A 24,301-nucleotide genomic window follows, 5' to 3' on the forward strand; every position below is an offset into this window, starting at 1 on the left:
TATATACATCTTTGTTATCCATTCATCAATTGATGGACATTTGGTTTGTTTCCAAGATTCAGCTACTATAAAATGTGCCACTATAAACATGGGTGCATGTAGATCGCTGCGGTATGATGATTTTAATTCTTTGGGAAGATAGCAAGAAGGAGAATAGCTGCATCAAATGGGACTTCTAATCCTAGTTTTTGGAGGGATGTCCACACTGATTTCCACAGTGGCTGAATTAGTCTACACTCCGACCAACAGTGGAGAAGCGTTTCTTTTTCCACACAGCCCTGCCAGCTTTGTTGTTGGTTGATTTCTTGATAGTAGTCATTCTTTCTGGAGTGAGACAGAATGTCAACATTGTTTTCATTTGCCCCTCTTGAATTAACAATGATGTTGAGCACTTTTCATGTATTTATTTGCCATTTTTACTTCATTATCTAAGAAGTATGTATTCATCTCAGATGCCCATTTTTGGGTTGGATCTTCAAATTTGGAGGGCTGATTTTTTTCATTTCTTTATATGTTCTAGATATTAGTCCTTTGTCTGAAGAACCATTGGCTAAAATTTTTCCCATTCTGTGGGTTGTCTTTTCACTCTGTTGGTGATTTCTTTTGCTGTGCAAAAGCTCTAAAAGCTTTTCTTAGGAATAGCTTATCATTTCCATTCACATTATTCCTTGAAACTTAATTATTTTGCTAACTGCTGTTGTTATATAGTATTGCTTAATATTACCAATGAAAATATCATTTTTATAAAGCCCATTGAGAGTCTTAGATAAAAGTGTAGCATTTATGTACTTCATAGAAAACAAACAAGAGAAAACTATTTTGGTTTTGTTCTGTCACTGGTTTTGTCCCTTCACTTTTCAGCATCTTAGGGCTGTGAGGACAAGTGTGAACTCTGAGCTGCAAGTAGCTCATTCCCTCATTTTATTCAATAGCCTCCCTACCTGTAGGTGATTTCAACTGAATAAGTGACACCTTGATGCTGACGGCATTATAATTACAATAGCTGATTCTGAATAACTAGATATGCAGCCAGCCCTTGAGGAAGTTTTGCATGCTAACCTTCTGTGTGCAGTATTGACTAGGTTCTCACCAAAATTCTATGGTAGGTAGTGATCCTTCCTGCTTTTACTGCTAAGGAAACCAAGGCAAGAGGTTGTCATATGCTAGTGGTGACCCATAGTCAGTGGCAAAGCCAGGATTTGAATCCAGACTATTGACTCCAAAACTCTTAGCCATCAGAGTATGCAGTGTATTCTGATAAGTTCTGAAGCCAGGAGAAAAGAGAAGGGGAAAGGGGAAAGGACTCATGGCCTGGTCATGTGCATGTGCCACATGCAGACCGGTGGATTTCCATGTAAATCCTGTTTATTTTTTATTGATACATCATAGTACATAATTATGAGATGCCATGGGATGTACTCATTCATGTGTAGCTTGGGCTTCCGAGTCCTTGTGGAAGTTACACCTGTGATCCCTCAGAAGCAAAGTGCTTGAGTTGATCAACAAGCCACACTTCCAGCTTTAGCGGCATCTGCCTCCACCAGCACCACAGCAAAAGCACAAAGTCGGGGCTGTAGAGTATGTGCGTCTGCCAGTTTTCTTCTCACATAGTAAAATGAGGTTGTTGTAAACACAACTTTAATGTGAGTTCACTCACCTGTGAGATACATACTACACTGAATCTACTAATCCAGTTTATTATCTTTATTAATTAATCTAGAAAGTCATTACTCTCATTTCTGCTTCATCAGTCTATCTACCTAAAAGCAACTGTTCTTTAGAATTAAAACATTGATAATGCATTGTTTAACTCTTTTTCAGAGTGGTGTTGTCAATACTAAATTATGAACAATCAATTGTGTACCTTAGTTCCTCTCTCACTCAGAGGTGATCTGAAACCACTGGCTTTGGTTAAGATTTTTCAAGAGCAGAGATAAAATCATGTCTAAGAACTGATAGAGTGAGCAGCTGTTATTTTTTAACCTATTTTCTAATAACATGCCTCTTCTATTATAACACAATCAGCAACATATTTTGATGAAAGCTTTCCAAAATGCATTCAGTGGCTTTGAGTCATGTAATTACAAGAGTTGGACTTTCCTTCTTTAATTCAAAAGATAAAAATATGATCATGGAAAAAGTCTTAGAACACTGGCTATACATTTTTTTTTGTTATATTTCTTGTGGCAAAGAGTAATGTTATTAATAATCTAAAGGACACTTTTAAAATGACTGGAAGAATTTGAGAGTAAACATAAATGTGAAGAACACTACTATGCCTTTTAGACTTGAGAACAGATATATGTAGCCAGGGATTTAGCTCAGTGATTCTGCTGCCTTCCTCGCAAGTACAAGGTTCAGAGTTTGATCCCTGGCACCAAAAATAAAAACAAAAAAGAAAAAAAGAAAGAACATTTTACATACACACACATATATATAATATCCCAGTCTGGAAAAGGAAGGTTAGTTTTACCATGGTCTCCTTTCAGCATGTGGAATACAGATTGATGGGGCAGTAGCACAGTGATGGGCCAGAAGCCCAGAGGAAAATGGAAATAGATAAATTAAAATTAAGCAAGAAAGGGCTGTTGATTACAGCAGTGCCTACCAAGGGACTGAAAAAGAGAGTGAAACTCAGAAATTTTGTGTTTATGAACAAATGTTATAGGTTTGCTCTGTGCAAGCAGACAATACTTGCATGGCTGTGCTGTTTTTGATGTGTGCTCAGTTCAGGAAAGAAAATCAGTAAAAAACAAGAGCAGGTGCTAAGTTGGAAACTCAGCCCTCCAAGTGTGGTCTCACAGGGTGACCTTGCTTCTACTTTATGCACATGGCTGCTTGTCTAGGAACAGATGTCAGAAGACGGGCTCGAGGGTGTCAGGCGCAGGCGAGCAGAAACAAGCCAAAAGCGCGCATGTACATATTTGGGAGGAGCTTCAAAGGAAGTGAGGAGTAATTTCTTTGGAAAAAGATGTGAAGTCCTGGGTAATTCTTCCATTATCATTCATCTGAAAAGTAATGTTTTCTTAATTTAAATAATCTTGTGCACATAATGGATTGTGATTACTGTTTGTTATAAATTCCTCTTGAGCTTTTCCCTTCTTATTTTACTTTGCGACACCAGGTTTCCAAGCACATTCTGGTTTCATTTTATCAGATAATATTCAATTTGTAAGCAGCCCATTGTACAAGGTCACTGATTTTTATAAAATCACAAATCTAACTGTTCTCCACAAAGTTGCAACTTGCTTTCTGTAACAAATCGCTAAAATAAAACACCCTGATGCATCCCAGTTATTTAAGAATCAGAAGATTTCATTCAGTTAAGCTTTGAGTCACTTATTTTTAGAAATGTGTTTTCAGGCTTCCTTGATGCTGTACCTGTTTATTTTCTCCTTATCTCAAACACTGGCTCCTCTTCTATCTGATTTTCCCATTTCAGAGCACACCTGGGTTCTGTCCTGGGTTATTTTACCTATGCTGCACATGTAGGTGATTTTATCAGCCCCCTGGCTCTGGATGTTACTTATGCATTCCTACTTCTCAAATGTCTGTCTTCCGTTACAAGCCCTTCCCTGCCCTGTTTCATGAATCCACACAGAGAAGTAGAGGTATCCCAAACTCAGCATTTCCAAATGAAACTTTCCATTTCTCCCCCTACCCCCAACAAATCCATTGTCACTCAAATTGTCATCATATCTAAAATTAATAAACACACCATTGTTTGCTTGGTGGCTCCCAAACCTACATGCTACTCTTGATTTTATTGTTCTTTTTCAAATTTTACTTTTATTTTTATTAATCCATGTTTACAGTACAGTGATAACATTCCTCACAGGAGTTGGTATATGTACAAAAAACATCTTAATTGTTTCTTCATTCCCTTTCCTTCCTTCATCTCTTGGTGTCCTTCCCTTTTGCAAAGGATCTGACTCTGTATTTGGTATTATCTATCTTTTATTTTGACCTTTATTTATACTTTCAGTTTCTCATGTAAGAGAAACAATGTGATACTTAAGTTTGTGTGCCTGTTTTATTTCACTACAGGTGCTTCCACTGTCTCACACTCGTCTGTCCTTCTTTATGGCAAAATGGCACTCCTCCATTGTGTACAAACACCCTATCTTCTTTATCCATTCTCTGAACCTGCCTCACAGCCATTGGTGTACTAGTGGCTCCGACAGCATCCCTCTAGTTGAACCACTGGACAGCATCTCCATGCTTGTGATCCTGACCCACAGCACGGGTCATGGCCACCTGGAGCAGCACAGCTCCCTCCCACCTATTGTATCCGTCGTGTGCTCTCCAGTTTGCAGGTAGCAATCTTTATAAAATACAGGACAGGGCACATCACCCTCCACCCTTGGGACTCTCTGGGCACTTTCTAGTAATCTTTGTTTTTTTTTTGGTACCGGGATCGAACTCAGGACCTTGTGCTTGCGAGGCAGGCAGCGGCACCACTGAGCTAAATCCCCGGCCCCTAGTAATCTTTTTTATTGTAGCAAAATAAATATGATACAAAATTTGCCATTTCAACCTGTTTTTTAAGCATTGGACTGCATGGCATTCACAGTAGTGTGTTGCTATGACTACTAGCCTAGGTTTATGACACGTTTATCAATCAAACAGAAACTACCCAGTGAACAGTAACTCACTGTCCTCCCATGCCCACCCTTGGTATCCTCTAAGCTACTTCCTATCTATCTGTGTGAATTTGTCTATTCTATATGTTTCCTATAAGTGGAATCATGAAATATTTATGCTTGTCTGTCATTTTTCTTAGCATAATGTCCTGAAGGGGCACCCATGTTTTAGCACGTATCTAGTTTTCCTTCATTTTTAAGCCTGAATAGCGCTCCCTTGTAGGTATAGCCCACATTTTTGTTTTCTGGTCATCTGTTGATTGCCAGTAATTAGCTCTCTTCTACCTTTGGCTACGGTGTGCTACGAGTATTTGTACTAGTATTTCTCTGAGTCCATTTTCCATTCTTTGGAGGATATATTTATGCATGAAATTGCTGGCTCATGTGGTAACTTTATGTTTAATTTTTTTGGAGGAACTCCTAAATCCTTGTCTGATAACACAGCATGATTTTACCTTCCCACCAGCAGTATGTGAAAATGCCGGTTTCTCTATGTCTCCATCAACTCTTTTTTTTAAAATCATTGTCATCCCAGTAGTGCTGTTTTATTGTGGTTTTGATTTGAATTTCTCTAATGAATAATGGCTGAACATTTTTTCCTATGTTTATTCACCATTTGTATAACTTCTTTGGAGAAATGTCTGAGTATTTTGCCAATTTTTTAAACTGGGTTGTTTTGTATTTTTCTTGTTTAGTTGTAGGAATTCTTTATAAATATTCTGAGTATTAACCCCTTGCAGTATGTGACTCACAAATGATTTGCTTCATTTCCATTCTGTGGGTTGTTACTCTATATCCTTAATGATGTCCTTTTAAGCACAAAATTTTTAGTTTGTATAAAGGATAATGTATCTCTTTTTTTTTCTTTTGTTGCCTGTGCTTTTGGTATGTATTTATGAATCATTCCAAACCAAGCTTATGAAGTTTTGCCCTATGTCATCTAAGGATTTTATTTCTAGCTCTTAAATTTAGGTCTCTGATCCATTTTTTTACTTAACTTTTAAATGTGGTATGAGGCAGTACCCAATTTCATTCTTTTGTAGAAGTACGTCCAGTTTTCTCAGCACCATTTTTGACAACTATTTTGTCAAAAAGCACTTGACGATAAATGTATGGGTTTATTTCTAGTCTGTCACTTCTGTTTCACAGTCTATGTAGCTTTTCTATTCTTGTCAATACCTTTTTTATCCCTGCAGCTTTTGTAGTAACCAAAAGGAAGGGTGTGTCCTCCAGATATGTTTCTCAAAGATTGTTTTGGCTATCACGAGACTACTGGAAATGTTGTAAGAATTTTAGGATAGTCTCTTCCATCTCTGCAAAGGACACTATTGAATTTAATAGGGATTGCATTAAATCTGAGTAGTGCTGGTATCTGAACAATATTAAGTCTTCCAGTCTATGAACACTGGATGTCTTTCCATTTAATTTGTTCTTCCATAGTTTCTTTTAACAATGTTTTATAGCTACCAGTATACAAAAATTGTACCTTATTAGTTTAAATTGATTCCTGAGTATTTTAGTCTTTTGATGATTTTGTAGGCTAGAGTTATTTTCTCTTTTGATTCATTGCTAGTATATAAACATATCACTGATCTTGTTTGGTTTTGTATCCTGAAACTGTTGAATTCCCTTATTATTTCTAATAATAATAATTTATCTATATCTATATAAATATAGATATAGATATATATCTCAGTCTTCTACTTATAAGATCTATAATCTGCAAACAGAAGTAGTTTTATTCTTCATTTCCAATTTGGAAACTCATTTCTTTTTCTTGACTACTTGCACTTGCTAGAACTTCTAGAATTGTGGTGGATAGAAATGGTAAAAAAAAAAATGGCACTCTTGTTCTTTAAGTTTTAGGAAGTTTATGTGTTATGGCTCTCACCCATGAATATGATATTACCCATCAGTTTTACATATGTAACTTATATCATGCTGAGAAAGCTCCTTTTCTTTCTAGTTTGAGTATTTTTATCATAAAAAGTGCTAGATTTTGTCAAATGAGTTTTTAAGCATAATTGAGATGATCATGTAGTGTTTCTCTTTCATTTTATTATTGTATAGTCTATTAATTGATTTTTACAGGGTTAAAAACTCTTAACTTCCTCTTGGTCGTGGGTATAATCCTTTAATATGCTGCCACACTTGGTTTGTGAAGGATTTTTGCCTTTATTTTTATAAGTGATCTTGATCTATAGGTATTTTTTCCCTTGTCATGTTTTTACTGGCATTGGTATAGGGTAATGCTGACCATGTAGAATGAATTAAGAAGTGTTCTTTCTGCACTTTTTTGAGAAAAGTTTGAGAAGGATTGATTTTAACTGTTCTTCAAACATGCATTAGAATTCACAAGTGAACTTCTCTATTCCTTAACTTTTTTCTCTCAGGAGGTCTTTGATTACTGATTTGGTAATCTCACATTATAAGTCTGGTCATCTTTTCTACTACTTCTGTCACTTTTGTTGGTTCATATGTTTCTAGCAATTTGTTCATTTCATATAAATTGTCTAATTTGTTGATATATAGTCCCTCGTAGTGTTCTCATAAATCATGAGTAGTCATCTTCTCTCTTGCAGTTCTGATTTTAGTAATTTGAGCCTTCTCTGTTTTCCTAGTCAATGTTTTACTGATTTTGTTAATCTTTGCAAAGAACCATCTTTTGGTCTATTATTTTTTCTATTTCATTGATCTTTGCTCTAATGTTTGTCTCCTACCATCTGCTTTATTTTATTTTATTATTATTGTTATTATTATTTTGGGGGGGTTGGTTTTCTCTTCTTGTTTGATGTTTGAAAGTAGAAGGCTAGGTTATTAACTTTAGGTCTTCTTTTTAAGGGTAGGCATTTGCTGCTGTAAATTTCTCACTAAGAAATTGTTGCTTTGGGGCAACCCACTTTCTGGTCCCCCTTCTGTCTCTCTTAGACAGAGGCTTTCTTTCTCTCAATAAATTTTTCCTACTCTTAAAAAAAAAATGTTGCTTTGCTATATCTCCAAAGTTTTGGCATATTGTGTCTTGTTTTCATTCATCTCAAAGTATTTTCCAATTTGTTTTCTGATTTTTTTAATTTGACCTATTGGTTATTTAGGAGGGTATTGTTTGATTTTCAAATATTTGTAAATTTTCCAATTTTCTTTCTCTTATTGATTTCTGGTTTTATTCCACTGTGATTGGAAAAGGTACTTTGTATGTTTCTGTCTTCTCACACTTATTGAAACTTACTTTGTGAGCTTTCATATGGTCTGTCCTGGAGGATGTTCCTTCTACGAGCACTTGAGAAGAACACCTACTCTGGTGTTGCATACTTCCTGTAATTCTCAGGATGGAATCAATCTCCACTGTGGTTTGTAAATCCCTACTTGAACTGACCCTGCCTAGATCCTCTGGCTTCATGTCCTTCATCTCTTCTCCCAGATCTTGCTTGGAACTACTTTTGACTGGCTTATTAATTACCTTATGCTTTAGTGTAATAGCAATGACAAATCTTTTGACATAGGTAGAACAATTACAAGGTATCTTTGTGGAGAGTTTTTAAATATATAGAAAAAAGCTTGCACATGAATTTCATGGTAACATTCTTCACAATAACCAAAATGTGGGGGAAATCAAGTATCTACCATTAAAAACGGGTAAACAAAATGTAGCATATCTATATGAGAGAATATTATTCAGCCACAAGAAGAAATTAAGTTCTAATGCATTATACACAATGGATAAGCCTTGAAAATATTGTGCTAAGTGGTAGAAGCCAAACACACAAAAAAACACATAGTATTATATGATCCCACAATTCCTCTTATATGAAATCTGCAGAATAGGCAAATCCACAAATTAGTGCTTGCCAGGGGAAAAAAGACGGGGCAGGGGACAGGTTGCATAGGACTTTGTGGTCTTTTGTGGGTGGGGCCTGATGAAAATGTTCTAGAATTAAGGTTGATGGTTGTAAAATACTGTGAAAACACTCAAAAGCTCTAATGATAAAGAGTATGTATATTTTATTACAATAAGAAAATTAGTCAAATTTTACAAAAGAGATATAGATACAGATGGAAGAGAAATCTTATTTTGAAATAATATTTCTATCAGTTATAGAGAAAGAAAACTTTGAGATCAAAGTCTGCAATGAATAAAACACAAGTGCTGAAGACTCTTTTACATTTATCCAGTATCAGAATGCTTGGTATAAACTGAATAAAAAATATGACTGTTTTGTTATTGGCAGGCTCTTTTGTGGTGCATCTGGAATTCATATGTTGAATGTTACCATAGATATTTTCGTATAACCACTTTAGATTAACAAGATAAAGCCTACATCAGAACTATGTCCTTGCCTCAGTTAAGATGGCAAAGAGCTCTTTGTTAATAATTCTTTTTATTAAAATAGATATGAAATAGATATCTCATCAGGTTTTGATTTTGTTAAACTCTTATTCAATTTGGGCTTTTGTTGGTGGTTATGGAAGAGTACAGAAAGTGATGACTTACTGAATTATAGTTTACTTAAAAGTCAAAGATAAAATATGTTACTGAGAAATATTTTTAAACATCTAAATTGTATGCTTATATTCCAGAACTGTTAATTGAATTGCGTTTGCCAAAACATAGTCATCAACAAATAAAAATGCTTGCATTTCCGATTAGGTTAGAGTTTCCAAAGTGACATGTTACACAGCAGGGAACCAGATGTATTGTTTTCCTATGCTAAATCCTCTGGTGAAAAGGCAGGCTTTAGTTAAATCTCAAAAGTGGAAACCCCAAAAGAAAGTTTAATCTATGATTTGTTCTTCTCTACTATGTTTATTCAACACTCATCTAATTATATCCTATAGACTTTAAAAAATAACATTTTAGAAATAAAGTTTAAAAGTCATGTGTTTTATTTTACTATAATAAAATGCAGTAGCCTCTTTAATCTTAGAGATAAGACCAGTTAAATTTGTGAAGCCACTGTTCTGTTTTAAATTAGGTCATGTTGTGTATAGTAGCAGGCTAACTAGAATTTACTTGCCTATACAAATTTGAGCCAATAATACAAATGGTTGTAAAGAATACAGTATAATTTAAAAAGAAAAAAGAGTGTAAGTTTTAGAGTTAAACTCTAAAACCTGGACTCAAATCTAGACCTAATCACCTAGTCATTATTTGACATAAGAAAATATCTATAGCTGTAAGTGACTGACCTGCCAAATGTCCTCCCTTTTCTAGTTTCTTTGGGCACTCATGGTAAATTAGCCATAACTTTGTAAGTGTTGCTCATTAAGATTACCTTTGAATGTTGCCAGGGATTTAGCTCAGTGGTGGTTTGGTGGCCTGCCTTGCAAGCGCAAGGACCCGAGTTCAAACCCCGGTACCCGCCCCCCCAAAAAAGATTACCTTTGGCGTCCAATGACTGAAGTAAGATCACTTGGTGGTGACTCTATGGAGCTTTAATTAAACTTGTCTAGAGAAGGGCTGGCGATGTAGCTCAGGGGCACTTCACCTGCCTGGCAAGCGAAAAGTTCTGAATTCATTCCCAGATACCACAAAAGCAAACACACAAACAAAAAAACTTGCCTAGAGAAAGCTAAGTTTTTTTTGATAGTCGTTGAAGGGCTGGCGATGTAGCTCAGGGGCACTTCACCTGCCTGGCAAGCGAAAAGTTCTGAATTCATTCCCAGATACCACAAAAGCAAACACACAAACAAAAAAACTTGCCTAGAGAAAGCTAAGTTTTTTTTTTGATAGTCGTTCTGAGGAGGCAGTCACCAATCTTCAGGGTTTACGAATTGATCAGTTGAGCAGCCCTTGCTCTTCACCCATAGTCAACTAATACAACATAAACTATGCATGAAGATAGAACTGTCCTCTGCCCCGGGCTGTTTCCAGATACACTGTCAACAGCTTCATTGCAAGGGCTGGGGCCACATGGCAGTGGCATAGACTCTTCTGATCACTTGGACAAGTTCCCGTTAAATCATCTTTTTGGACCATATAGGGTGTTTCAGTTTCTTTCATTAACACTCATTCACTCTGTTTATCAGCAACCATAGATGTGCCCAGGATTGTATTGTAAACACAGTAGTTAACAAAACCAACAAAAGTCTCTGCCCTGTGGCACCTCAGTTTTGCTAGAACATAAAGTTGGTTATGTGAAGAACAAGCTGCTGTAATTAAAGAGGCCCCAGAATACTGTGGCCTAAGTAAGGCAGAAGTCTTCCTCTGTTCTGTGACAGTGGAGCTTCTCAGCCTGGCGAGCAGCTCTCCTGGATGTACTTAGAAGCTGGCATCCTGTCCTGCTGCCTCACCTATCAGATCTCCATGGGCTGCTAGATCCAGCATCCAACTCTCAGCAAAAGGGAAGTCAGGGGCAAGCAATATGCCCCCACGTCACACACTTCTCCCCCCAGACTGGAAAGCGTGGCTCTTGCTGGGCCAGCCAAACCATACCCAGCTGGGTGAGCTTGCAGTAGTAGGATGGATTCTGTGCCTCCCACTGGGGTGGAGGGGGAGTAACAACACCAGCAAGTAAAGATACATAAATTTCAGGTGGCAGTGTGTGCCATGGAGGAGAGGGAAGCAGGGAAAGGGGGAAGAAGTAATGGGATAGGTTGCAACTTCAGTTTGGTAAGGAAGCCTCACCCAGCAGGTCACATTTGAGAAAGGGCCTAGGACAGCTGGGGGGGCGGGGGGTAAGCCTTGCAGCAGCACAGAAAAAGCATTGGAGATAAGAGGCAATGACAGGAAGGTACAGTTCAGCAGAGGAACAGCAGTATCGTTAGGGGAGGTGGACATTGTTTTGCTGAGGAGCTCATTTTTGGACCTGTCAGATTTAGGATACCGCACTCCAGTGGAGGTGTCCAGGAGGCTGTCAGATGGATGACTCTGGACTCAGGAAAACAGTGCACATTGGAAGCTGGAATCACAGAGAAGTGAAATACAGCATCCTGGTCAATTTTAGTCGTTAGCATGAGACCATTCTCCTTTCTGTCTGGAGAAACCACCAGTCGGGACGGGACAGTCTGTCACAACACTTCCACTTCCAGAGCTGACAGCTGGAGGTCTAAGTGGCCACTGAGGGAAAAGCTCAGCCCTCACTCCATAAGGTACCTTTGTGTTGTCTGTGGAATGAACCATGGTTTCAGCTTCTTTGGGAGAAAACTGAGATTCAGAGGTAAAAGTCTTATTCACAGCCAGGTTAGAAAGTGGCAAGAGCCAGACTTTGGACACCAGTTTTCTCCTTCTTAGCCTGGCCTGTCTGAACAGGGCCCTTTGTAAGAATGTTCTCTGTGAAGAAGGATCTTTCGTTTGGCTGGTGTTTAAACATCAGGTCCTAGGAAGTTGGAGAGGTTAAATGCGTAGGACAGTCAATGGATTTTGAAGTGAAAACTTATCCTCTCAAAGGATAATGCTTTAACCTGAAATCCCTATTCTTTCAAGGGTTTTTCTGAATAGGCAATGCCTACCAGTGGATGAACTAATGGTTACAATGTAAGAACACTGAGATCTTCTGCTCACATCATGCCTTGTGCTTCATTTGATGGCAGCTGTTGCTGGGCAGGGCTGGGTTATCTGACTGGGAATTTAAACTAAGGGACCTGTCCTCACTCTGAAGTGCGTGACTACTGTGGGATGATGGCTTTCCACAACTTCACCCTTTTGCCAGAAGAGATGACACTTTCACTTCTGAGTCACCTTCCCTTCAGCGTAACCTGCTATTTTAATTTGCATGGGACATAAGCTTCTAGACAGTTATTTATTTGTCAGTGTTTGTACAATTTGGCCTGTGTCCATACATACCCTTGTGACTCTGTCCACTGGTAAAAGAAGTTTGAAATTTAGATTTAATCTCTATCAGGTCAGGGGTGTGATTTGCTTAACTTGCTATATGATGAGCATTTATTATGTTTTATTTGATTATTTTAGTATTTCTATACAGTTATAAGTGGTTAAAATATTTTATGAGCCAGGTTGATGGCAGACACCTATAATCCCAGCACTCTGGGAGGCTGAGGCAGGGGGATCACAGGTTCAAGACCTGGTGGGTTTCCTAGGGATATAGCTCGTTGAAAGGCTCTGGGTTCAATTTCCAGTCCCACTAAAATGCGTATTAAACATGGTTACAAATGATTGTCCTTTAAAATGTATGACTGAATTATGACACCTATTCATCCAAGCCTAAGGCGTGCAGCTCAGGTGAAGAAACTGTTATCTGTGTGACCCAGAACTGTTGAGACTGAAAGTACCAGGACCTGTACCCCAGAATGACGGCTCCAGCTATCCTGCTTGTATAATTCAATAATATGAACCTCTGTGTTTCTCTCAGTTCTAACTCACGTCATGCAGTGGACACGAGCCTTGTTTATTGGGGGATGTGTAGCTGGGACAGGGGAGAGGCGTTGGATCATGAGCTGTGGGCCCTTGGGCTCCGTGCTGCACCGGTGTGGCTAGGGTTGTAGCTGTCAGCCATACCTGCCTCCTGAGCACTTGCGGTGAGGTGGGCTGCCTCGTAAAATCACCAGATTTTGAGATTTTTGTAGAAAAAAAAATACAAAAGATGTCATTAACAATTTTATGTTGAATACGTGTTGAGATGTTACGAGATATTGGTCAAGTAAAATATAAAACTAATTTTGCCTCTCTAAAATGTGGTTTCTGGACAATTTTAAATTACCCATGAGTATCTTATTACATCTTTCTGAAAAGAGACCAATTGCAATGAAATAAGAGACATTAAATGCCTACTGAGGGAGGCCAGGGAATGGCCCCCAAATTGCAGCACCCTGGTACGCTGTTTTAAATTGCACGCACCTAGGGGTCATCCTGTGCTAGACAGGCAAGCTCTTCTCTCATGTTCCCTTATCTCCTTAAAAACCCATCCACCTAGGGGAGTACAATGGAATTAAATCCCCCCTCTGAGAATTTATTAAGCAGAGAAGATTAAACTGGTGCAGAAATGGAGACTGAGAAATGTCCCCATGTCTGGATAGTCTTTGTCAAGAGATATTGTTTTGCTTTTTGATCCCATCAGTTCCTGAAGAGACTCATTCACCAACCAGTACCTGGTCTCCAGGCCTATCGTCCCCTAATAATCATTTACTGCAGTGTCCCCCACCCCAGTGTCTGATATCCCTGTCTCCCTCGCCCCCATGGAGAAAGGCACAGAAGCATCTGAACCTGTAGGGTTATTGAGCATTTGCTCCTGTGTGCAAAAATAAATGTGCCTGTTTCCTCCTCTTAGTCTATTGTCAGTTCATGTCAGTGAGTCTTCAGAGGATGGAGATGTAATTTCTTTCACCCCAAAACTACTTTGTGCCCCACACTACCAAGGTGTGGGGACACAAAGGTCAAGATCACAGAGCCCCACTTTCTCATCTGGTTAAGGAAGATTTCTGCAGCAGAATGCATTGAGTGCTGTGTGTCTGTGGTGCTGTGGGAGTATAGGGGAGGTACTGCCAACACATTTTGGGGACAGAGATGCGGTGTCAAAAAAATCTTCGAAGAGGAAAGAATGTTTGGGCATGTTCTTTATCTCCGTCCCATGAAGGCTGTTGCTAGAGATGCCTATGGACGCGGGTGTTCTCACTGCCTATCCTGGGTCATTAGGCACGTGCTGATCCCACTCCTGTGGTTTCTAGGTACCAGCAAGGTCAACCTTGTGAAGATCGCGTCCACAGCCTCCAGCCCTCGGGACACAGCCCTGGCTGCAGTTATCTGCAGTGCTCTGGCCACCGTGCTGCTGGCCCTCCTCATCCTCTGCGTCATCTACTGTAAGAGACAGTTCATGGAGAAAAAACCCCGCTGTGAGTTCCCAGTTCTGCGTAGTTTCTCACTGTTCTGGTGAAGTGCATTTCTTATCATTTTCATTCAAGAGTTTGATGGGAGACCTGGACAGGTATCAGCATCTGTTCAAGAGTAGAGGCCATGGAAACAGACCTCACTGGAGGAGGCAGACTGCATAGGGACACTGACGGGTTGTAATATCCCCTTGCCGCAAGGCAAAAATGGAAATCATTCTAAGCTCTGGTAATAAAATACCCTGCTTTCAGGGCTTTCTTACCCATTATTTCATGTTTAGGCCTCCAACAAAAAGAATTTTCAGCCAGTCTCCAACTAACCTAGGTTCAGCTAAACAATCTTTCACTTCATGCTTACATGAAAAAAAAAAAAATACAGCCACTCTGGTTCTCATTTGCAGTACAGTTTTCAAAAATTACATGAGATTTTCAACAGGATACTATAAAATGGGCTTTGTGCTGGGTGATTTTGCCCAACTGCAGCCTTATGGGAGGCTGTGAGCATGCTGAAGGGAAGTGAGGCTGTTCCCTGGGTTAGGCAGATTAAAAGCAATACCTGTGACCTACAGTAAGTTTAGTGGGACATAATCCTATTGTAAATCAAGGAACATCTATAACCAAAACTTGTAACGATAGCTGACTTTTTGCTTAAAAAAGGAAACCTAGAAAAGAACTGTTCTGCACTATGGTATCAATGTGGCCGCCTTAGACAGGAAATTGGGTTCCCTGACAGAATCCCTATCCTCTCCTTTAGGGTCCCTGAGATCACAGGACATCCAGTACAGTGGTTCTGAGCTGTCATGTTTTGACAGACCCCAGCTCAGCGAATATGCTCACAGGGCATGTTGCCAGTGCCACCAGGACTTGGCCCAGGCCTATGGTAAGTAGCCACACTTCAGAGAAGAGCAGTTTCGAATTGGTATTAAAGAGAAAGTTCCCAGAGAAGAGCACTGTGCCTCACGCTCTGCTGCTTCTACAGGGCCCATCCATCTGATCCCATCCTTGTGCTGTGAGGGGACTTGTGGCACCGACCGGACAGCCCTGGGCTGTGGAGTGCATTCTGCGGCCATCCTTCAAGAGAGGTAACTGGGAGCTTCTAGTCACAATTTCATGTCCTCCAGTGCAAGTATGCCCTGTACTCATATGCCAACTTTCATGTGAAACTTTGGGGACACCTCTTTTGAAGTATCATTAATGACATTTTGTATGTTGGATGGAGGCAATTCTGTGAGCAGGATTTAGATAGGTCTCTCAAGGTTGTTAACATCCAGTGCAATATCCTTTATACTTTTCTTTCCACTGATTTTATTTGTCTTTTCTCCATGACACATCTGTCATCTGTAAATAGTGTTTAACCTGCATGTACTGGTGACATACTATTCTAGAATTTCAGAACAAATAAACTCAGCTAAGACCTAAGAAACTGGAGGTGTTCATGGGTAAGACATTGGATGAAAAATATTAATGAGAAATAGGTGTAGAAGTCAGTCTTAGAGCAAATGGACTAATTGGATTCACTATATTCAGGCAAGTTTATAACAACAGGAACCACTAGAATTTTGACTTCATAACTGCTGTTTCCTGCAGAAGACTTAAAATCATAGCTGAAATGCTGCTTGTTAGTAGCGTTATTTCTCACTGTAGAATAAAACACTCTTTGAACGTGTGTTCAGAAACGCAGCTCCAGTCGGGGAGACGATGCCGACGTTCTTTGCATCCCTATCACGCTCCGTCTGTGGCGAGTTTTCCGATGCCTGTCCTCTGATGCAAAATCCCATGAGCGACGATGACATCTCTTTTTGTGACTCTTATCCTGAACTCACTGGAGAAGATATTAATTCTCTCGGTCCAGAAAATGAAAGCTCAACATCTTTGGATTCAAACAGTGGTCAGGATTTGGTCTGTGGAGCTGTTTCAGTTCAAGCTCACTCTGCAGATTTCACAGACACTACTGACTTATCTAGGCACAGCAGCACAGTGACAGAGCCTACAGTGGTTCAGGATGCACTGCCTACTAGAAGCCAGCTAGATCCGGAGGGCAGTGAGCCTGTGAGTCTAGCCATATCCCTCCAGGTAAGGCCAAGCCTCATTTCAGTACAAGCAATGAATTGACTTATGGTACCCAGGGGACTGCAGTTCGTAAGACAAGGGTCCATTGTAGTATACAAAAAATGGCCCAAAGTCACACTTTGGGGTGATGCAGAGGTGGGCTTTTTATAATCAGCACCTAGGTTACATGTTGATATGAATCTGCCATCCTTTCTTTAACCACAAAGAATTTTTCTAAAAAAAAAAAAAAGAAAGAAAGAAATTTTCTACAAAATTTATAGAAAACTCTACAGGAAAAAATTTGTTAGCTTTGGAGAAAAGGAAAAAACTGCTTTTGGTCTCAAAATGGGGAAAATACAAAGATGTAAATGAAGGGAAGTAAAACAAATTGGGCAGTTTTAAAAAACAAACTACATACATCTGAGCTCTGCTTGTGGCTAAGAAAGATTGTTTACTGATTTTATCCTTTTGAGCCATTCTATTTTGTACAACTTTCATGATCACAAGTAAGGAAAAACTTAGGAATTTTCCCAGCTAGGTGGAAGTCTCAAGAATGGACTGTGCCCCACAAAACTTAGTGGCTGAGAAGGCTCAGTACCCACAAGCAGGTGACAAGTCCTGTACCAGCCCAGAGGGTGCAGAAAAGAAGGCAGGAATTCACCCCTTCAGCAACCAAGGAACCAGATGCCTTGCCAGCTCCCCAGAGTGAGTCAGCTTCACCCTGACCCGTTGAATCCTCAGTACATCCATTGTCAGGGAAAGACTGAGAAACAAAGGTGATTGTGTTACCAGATGACCAGCAACAGCTTTCCAGAATTTCATCAGGAAAGAGAATTACTGTTCACCTCAGATTTGCAGCTTGTCCCTAAGTTTCTGACATAAATGGCTGAGACTAAGGAGTGAAACTTCTGGACACCAAAACATCAGAACTAGCTCACTGTCCACCTTTTTCTGTTTGTATTGTTAGAGGGATTTAGTTTCTAAGATCCACATCATATGGCATATTAATTCCTCTTCAAAGACAAGCAATGATAATTGTCATCATGTACATAAAGATGTTTTCAACACAAATTATGAAAAAAGTTATAATTACATTTAAAATGAATCTAATGAGAAAAGGTTGAATTCAGTTTGCACAATATGATTTACAGACAGATTTTAATTAACTTTTCAAGATGTTTTATCTTATAATTATTAGGTAATTCAAGTAAATCTAAGGTGCAGATTCTGAATCTGGAAAGGGAAATGTTAAAGTGAAAACCATTTCAATTTTTCCCTCACAGTGAAAAGCACTAAGTAGTATTTTGAGTCGTGTGTGTGTGTGTGTGTGTGTGTGTGTGAGCGTGTGCGTGTGCGTGCGCGTGTGCTGCTGGGGTTGGAACCCAGGACCTCATGCATGCTAACCAAGTGTTCTACCACTGAGCTACATCCCCAGCCCTGAGCCCATTTTCAGAGATAATCTTTTCCAGATTCTGAAAAGCACTTTCTCTTCAGTTCCATTGACCCTGTAAAATGTAATAAATTAACCTTAACCTTCAAAGGAAAGTAGGAGGCAGTAACAAATCCAAACCTCTGGGCGCTTGGGCTTTTTCTTTATGTTAAGGGTTAGACAAGTGCTTAACTAGTTTTTGGCTTTTTAGACTACTAAATTCTAAAAAGCAATTTGTATTTCCCCCTAACAGACTCATTTTCAAGGTAGCGAGCACATTTACCTCTTATAAGAATTAAGCCTCAGCAGCAAGGGCCTCTCATTAATTTTATCCATTCCTCAAGTCCAGGTTTAGCCATAACATGGGCTCATTCAGAATTTAGAATGCTGTATTTCTGTTTTGGGGTTTATAAAGGACAGCTCTACCCAAAATGGCACTTGTCTTTACTTGGTATGAGGCCATAATTTTGAATGTATGATATGTTTATTTCCAAAAACTATTTTTACACACAAATTTTCCTTTGGTTGGCTCAAGACCACCCAGAATCTGATTATGATAATGATGGTTCAGGATAAAGTGAATAGCTATAAGACCCGTCTTTAGTTGTATAACTAAATATAATCAAATTTTACCTCTACACATCTTCCAGGAGGGGCAGAACTGAGGTCTCTGCAGCACCATTTGTGGGGACATTTGGCAGAATGAAAGCAGCCTGTTTAGAGGAAGTGTCTCTTGACATTATTTATCTAACCATTATTTTAAGTATCAACATAAAGAAATAGAAAGAATTTTAGGAAGGATATGAGAGAACTGGGTTCTACTTTTCCAATCTATTAAAACCTCTATTTTTTTCATATTGGCAAAGTGAGGTTTGCCTTTCACCATAGGGGTTAATGTGGTTATTATTATATCAGTTGATCAACATATTTGATAGAAACCATCTCCTGTCATTCTGAAAGGACTTCAGATGTTTCTATTTCTAGGGAAGACCTTTAGACCCAAAAAAGAATTTTTTCCATAAATATATCTATGTCATTGGTGCCAATGAGCAGTGAATAAATTAGTGGATGGTTAACACATGTAATTAAGCTTTTACTCTTTATTAATCACCTTTCTTTGCTGGTACAAAATACCTGGAATACGCAACTTAAAAGGAGAAAGGTTTTTTTGGCTCACAGTTTTAGAGGTTTCGTCCATGGTTGGCTGGCTCCAAACAGAAACATGGTGGAAAGACCTTCAGGGCAGCCAGGAAGCAGAGTCAAAGGAAGAACCAGAAAAAAGATACACCCTTCACAGTCATGCCTTCTGTGACCTATTTCCTCCAGCTAGGTCCCGCCTCCTACTAGCCCATTCAACTGATGAACTCATCCCTGGATTAACCATTTGATGAGGTTAGCACTGTCATGTCTCTAGGCCCCACCTGTGAATATTGCTGCGCTGGGGGACATTGCCTATTTAAACCATAGCAAACTCCTTTCCAGTGATATTCAGTTGGCCATTGCCCTGTTCCTTCCTTAAGTGAGGTTAGTACCTTTTGGTTTTTTGGTTTTTGTTTTTAATGCAAAAATGAGTATTTTATTTTGGCAACACTGAAAGAAAAAAACCCATTGTATTTCTACATTGAGGTGAAGATAATGTTAAGACCTTTTGTACTATGTGCAGGTCAAACAGTTCTACTTTACCGAGGATATTTGCATTATGAAGGTTCTGAATATTCTAGGAAGATCATTAGAAGAGAAATTTCATTCCCAAACTATTTCTAAATGCCCTTAAGTAATTTGGAATTTTAATCCAAAATTTAATCCAAAATCTGTAATTTTAAATCCAAAGACTAAACTGGCAGATAAAGAATGACACCATTTATTATCGTCTTTGTTCTTTGAGAGAAAGGCATACAGAATCCTGCAGTCATTACCTACAAATGCCTTAAAGGAGCCGAGTAGAGAAGAAACAAGCTTTAAATCAGATTGAAAATCATCAGAAGAATTGCTCATTAATTCCTTGTGATTGCTGTCATTTACATTATTATCTTTTAAGTAACATTGGCAAATATTGATCAACTGTGATTTATTACAAAAACTTTTATTTATTCTGAGTACATGAGTAGATATTTGAATGCCACTAACTGAGCTTCTTGCCCATTGTTATTAAATTATCAGATAGAACTGCATAATAATTTTGTAGTTATAATATAGCAGCTTTAACTTTTAAAGTACTGTTTCTGAAGCTTTTCTTTTGTTGATGTTTTAGGAAGCCTAAAGGGCATCATCTTCCTGCGAAAGAAATGTGTGTGGACCATAAAGGGCACCACCCTGTTACACTTATGGACTGAGCAGTCTGGACCCTGCAAAGGCTTTGGGGGGAAAAATAAATCTGAACCAAACTGATGGCAATTTAAGCCTTTAGCCTTAGGCCTTTCAACCAGTTGCTTCTGAGCCAGATCAGCTGTAAAATGAAATCTTGATGAAAAGCAAGAAAAGACTCCAGGCAGACTGGTAAACCTGGGCACCTTCCTTGAATAAAAAGCTTCTTGGACATAAGAGTGACTTCAAAAACTGTTGAGTTAAGTTTGTAGTTATGGACATATAACAAGACACAGCGGACATCTGTGCTTATTTTCACGGTGAATATGATTTTACAAGCCTAGCAACCCAGAGTGTAAATTGTCACTGACATTTTCTTTCCAAAAATAATCTGATACAGCCTGTTATCCTGCTAAGAAGTCCAAATCAGATGCCTGATGGTTTTTATATAAATGGGTTCGACAATGAGTATGTCTGTTGGGGAAGATCACTTTGTCATCATCTAAGGCCAATAGGCTTGGGTCGTTAGAACTGACTTCATACTACCTGCCTCAATCTTGTGTTTATGAGATGAGGTCAAGAGACCTAACCAGGAATTAGCTGTTTTGGAGGAGAACAGCTCTATTCCAGAACTTATGCTTCTAACCTTGGCCTCCAGCTCATGGATCACTGGTACTGGTAGGAAAAGGCCCTGGATTACACAATGTGGTCTGGAAAGGGCAGCCCTTCACCCCGCTTTCAAAACCACTAGCATATGTATCCTAGAAAATGGATGCACAGGTTAGCGTAGACATGTTAAAGTGAGTTGGCATAGAAGCATTTGTTACATCTGCCCCTGGGCCTGAGCACAGGAGATCCAGGATTTCTTTTATAGAAAAGAGGCATGTATACACATAGTGACCTTGCCTACATAGTTATACTAAAGGCTTTAGAAATTTCAGCATATCAGGTTCCTCTACTACTGAAGTAGTCTTTGGCAATAATACACTTGCTATTAGAACCAGAAGAAAAAGCACAACTTATAGGTGCTATTTAAGTGAACTGGCAAAATATAGTTTGACCAGGACATTATAGTGTTCCCTCTAATCTTTTAGGATTTTTCAACACATAATCTATTGTGGTCAGATGACGTTGGATGGAAGTGTCTGATACTTCAGTAAAAGTATTCCGCCTTCTGTATGTTGTACCCGTTTGTCCTAGGGCAAAAAAAAAAAAAAACCACAACAACTTAGTCCAGTCAGGAAGCAGCATGGGATGCCTCATTTGTTCTTAATCTTTATGCCCTAGAGCAGACTTAATTGAGTAGGACTTAATTATTTTCCTGTTCCAACCTACATGATTAGATTTTGTCTTTGTCTTTTAACTGCTTACTATTAGCTCTGTCACATGTACACTTTAAAAATAAACAGGCCTCTACACGTCCATGTGTTCAAGAGCCACTAAGGTACTTGTTTGCAAATTGCCCTTTACCTAACATTCAAACTGAAAGTTAAAATTAATTTGTTTTTCTTACATCACTTTTATCTTCTCACTTACAATCCCAACATTTTCTCTCTTTGTAAGAGATTAGTAAAATTGGTGAGCCCTCTTTCCTCCCTATGGCCACTTCTCTCCACATAATTTTAGGTGCTAATGTGGGTATAGTGGTTTGCCTGTGTCTGATTTCTTCTCAGTGACTTCAGTTCCTTTACCAGAAGTAGGAAATAAGCCCAGAATCTTTCAGACCATCCTACTGCCCAGTTAAAATTGATTTACTATTTTTTCTTTTCTTTTCTTTCTCTGTTTTCTTTTTTGCATGATGCAGTGGTTCCTAAATTTTGGTAGTCACTAACTCTTATGAGAATTGCCTTTAGGAAACTCTTATAAAATATTTAGGATTTGACTACAAGGCATCTATGAAAATGAAAGTCAAGTTTCCTTGAGTGGTTTCCCTGCAATTTACATGCGTCTGTCACTGTTTGCAATCTGATCATCTCTATTATGACAAGAGGGTGATCAAAGTAGATAGGGTTGTGTTTCCTTGTGTAACCTGAATATATTTTCCATATGCACAGCCATGATTCACTTCAAACACAGATGCTTGTCAAGAAAGCCAGACTGATGGGAATGAGACTTTGGTCCCAAATAGTGAAACATCACTTTTAATCAGTAGAGAAGTGCTTAGGGTAGAAAACTGATTTCCTTTGAATGCTGCATTTGAAAAATCCTGGGCTTTTTTTTTTTTTTAATCAAGATGGAGGCGTCCTACCACTATCTACTCTAGAAACATATATTAGTGTTGTATTTTACACTCTTTGTAAACACTTGAGAAAAAAAAAATCCAATTTGCATTTCCCATTATTGAAACATCCTGCCCTGCACCATAAGCGTTGCTGCTACAGTGCTGATGTGGAGAGGCCGGCTTGGAGTGATACACAGCCCAGGGCAGCTTTGCTGGCTCACACAGTGCAGAAGCTACAAGGATTTCAAGAATAGCCACATCAGATCATGATTTTTAAATTTTGTGTATATAGAGCATATTTTTAAATATTGACTTTTCTACTTTAGATAAAATGTTAATGTTGCTGTTACTTAGATTCTGTGCTGGCAAAGAAAAAGAAAAGAAAATGAAAGGAACAAAAACATCATTGCTTTGAGGTAGTTTGAATCAATTTAGAATTCATTATAACTTTTTGCATACTGGAATTTGTAAATGTCATTTTCCTACACAAGTAGTTTGTTACATTTTTATTTGTGAATAAAATTGATACTTGTTATTCTTACATGTTACATGAAAATGATTGATTTTGTGGGTGCAGGTATTTTTTTCTTGCCAGAGGCCATGTATGTGAGTGATGAGGGTCACACAAAGCCCAGTCCTTTAGAATAAAACCTTCGGCGGCCTCTACAATTTAGGAGGATAATATAAAATCTTTACTAAACTGACTATATTGCTTGGCTGTGTCAAAATATGGGAAGATGAGTTACTTTGAGAAACACTGGCATAAAAAAAATAAGTTAATATAAAAAAAACCATCAGTATCAAGATTTCATCATGACCTCAGGATCTCAATGGGTTTTTTCTTCATTTTATGACACAGGACTTTAAAAAAAAACAAGTTTTGTGTCCCCTTTCTTTGGAGGTCAGTTGAGTGCTCACTGCTAAAGAGTAAACAGAGTGAGGAAAGGAAGGGAAGGGAAGGAAGGAGAGGGGGAGGGGAGGAGAAGGAAGAAAGGAAGAAGGGGAGGGCAGAAGGAGGGAGGAAGGCAGAAAGGGGCGTACACAGAGCACTTCCTCCCTCCTGCTACCTTCCTTTTTTCTCAACCTCTTCCTTCCTTTCCCTCAGTAAACTTTTAAGGCCATTATTAGATTTCCAAAGAGGAGTTTTAACTTCCTAGAGGGAAACAGTTATTTTTTAAATTTTCAAGTACAGTAATACCATGCTGTCTCTGTCGCCCATGGCACTGGATTCTGTGTCAAAAGTATATTGGTTCCTTTCCCTTCCACGCATCCACCCAGTCCCCACCCCCAGTTCCTGTTACTTTGCTGGGACTTCCAGAGACTGCTTGAGCTGTGGATAAACCATAAATCCAGCAGCTCTCTGAGAAAATGAACTCAAAGCTCATGAGTTTCTCACAGGAGGTCTGAAGCATTCTATGGTACTGTCAGCCCCATTTTTCATCATTCCTGCCATTGCTGAGATCTCTGCAGCTGGCTACCTGATACTCCGAATTTGTCTCCTTTTAACTTGAAAATGTATTGCCTAATTTTTTAGAAACCAATTTGGCATCAGTGAGGTATGTAAGTAGAGCTTAAATTTATCACATCAGTCATCTTGAAACTAAGTGGTGGTCTGAGAATTTCCAAAACTTCTACCCTATCTAACAGATTTCAAAAAGACCTGGTAGGTGATTATATGGATATAATTATGTTAAATTAAGTCAACAGCTCACAATAATATTAGTTATGTCATATTTCAGTCAAAAGAAGGTCACAGCCTTCTACTCCACAGATGAGCAGGCCAACCTTAGGTCATGTCATGAACCACTAGTGGTATTTCAATCAGTGTGATTTATGACTGCCTTCAAATTAACCATGCCAGAAGACTTGAATTCTTAA

General features: G+C 38.8%; 1 protein-coding gene across 4 annotated transcripts in view; it reads left to right on the plus strand.

The window, feature by feature from the left end:
* Tnfrsf19 (TNF receptor superfamily member 19) overlaps nucleotides 1–21,420 on the plus strand; it is a 91,023-nt gene extending 69,603 nt beyond the window's left edge. For 3 of the 4 annotated variants that reach the window (XM_010607476.2, XM_010607473.2, XM_010607474.2), the window contains 5 exons: nucleotides 14,262–14,426; nucleotides 15,175–15,300; nucleotides 15,400–15,502; nucleotides 16,094–16,493; nucleotides 20,150–20,227. In XM_010607476.2, coding sequence (XP_010605778.1) covers nucleotides 14,262–14,426; nucleotides 15,175–15,300; nucleotides 15,400–15,502; nucleotides 16,094–16,493; nucleotides 20,150–20,158 — 803 coding nt within the window. In that variant the 3' untranslated portion in view covers nucleotides 20,159–20,227. Of the gene's footprint in view, nucleotides 1–14,261; nucleotides 14,427–15,174; nucleotides 15,301–15,399; nucleotides 15,503–16,093; nucleotides 16,494–20,149 lie in introns of all 4 variants that reach the window. The other variant, XM_033759904.1, reaches the window with a different exon arrangement.
* The last annotated feature ends 2,881 nt before the right edge of the window (nucleotides 21,421–24,301 follow it).

The sequence above is a fragment of the Fukomys damarensis genome, unplaced genomic scaffold, assembly GCF_012274545.1.
Source record: "Fukomys damarensis isolate Sample0158 unplaced genomic scaffold, DMR_v1.0_HiC HiC_scaffold_38, whole genome shotgun sequence".
In the NCBI taxonomy this organism is placed as follows: domain Eukaryota; kingdom Metazoa; phylum Chordata; class Mammalia; order Rodentia; family Bathyergidae; genus Fukomys; species Fukomys damarensis.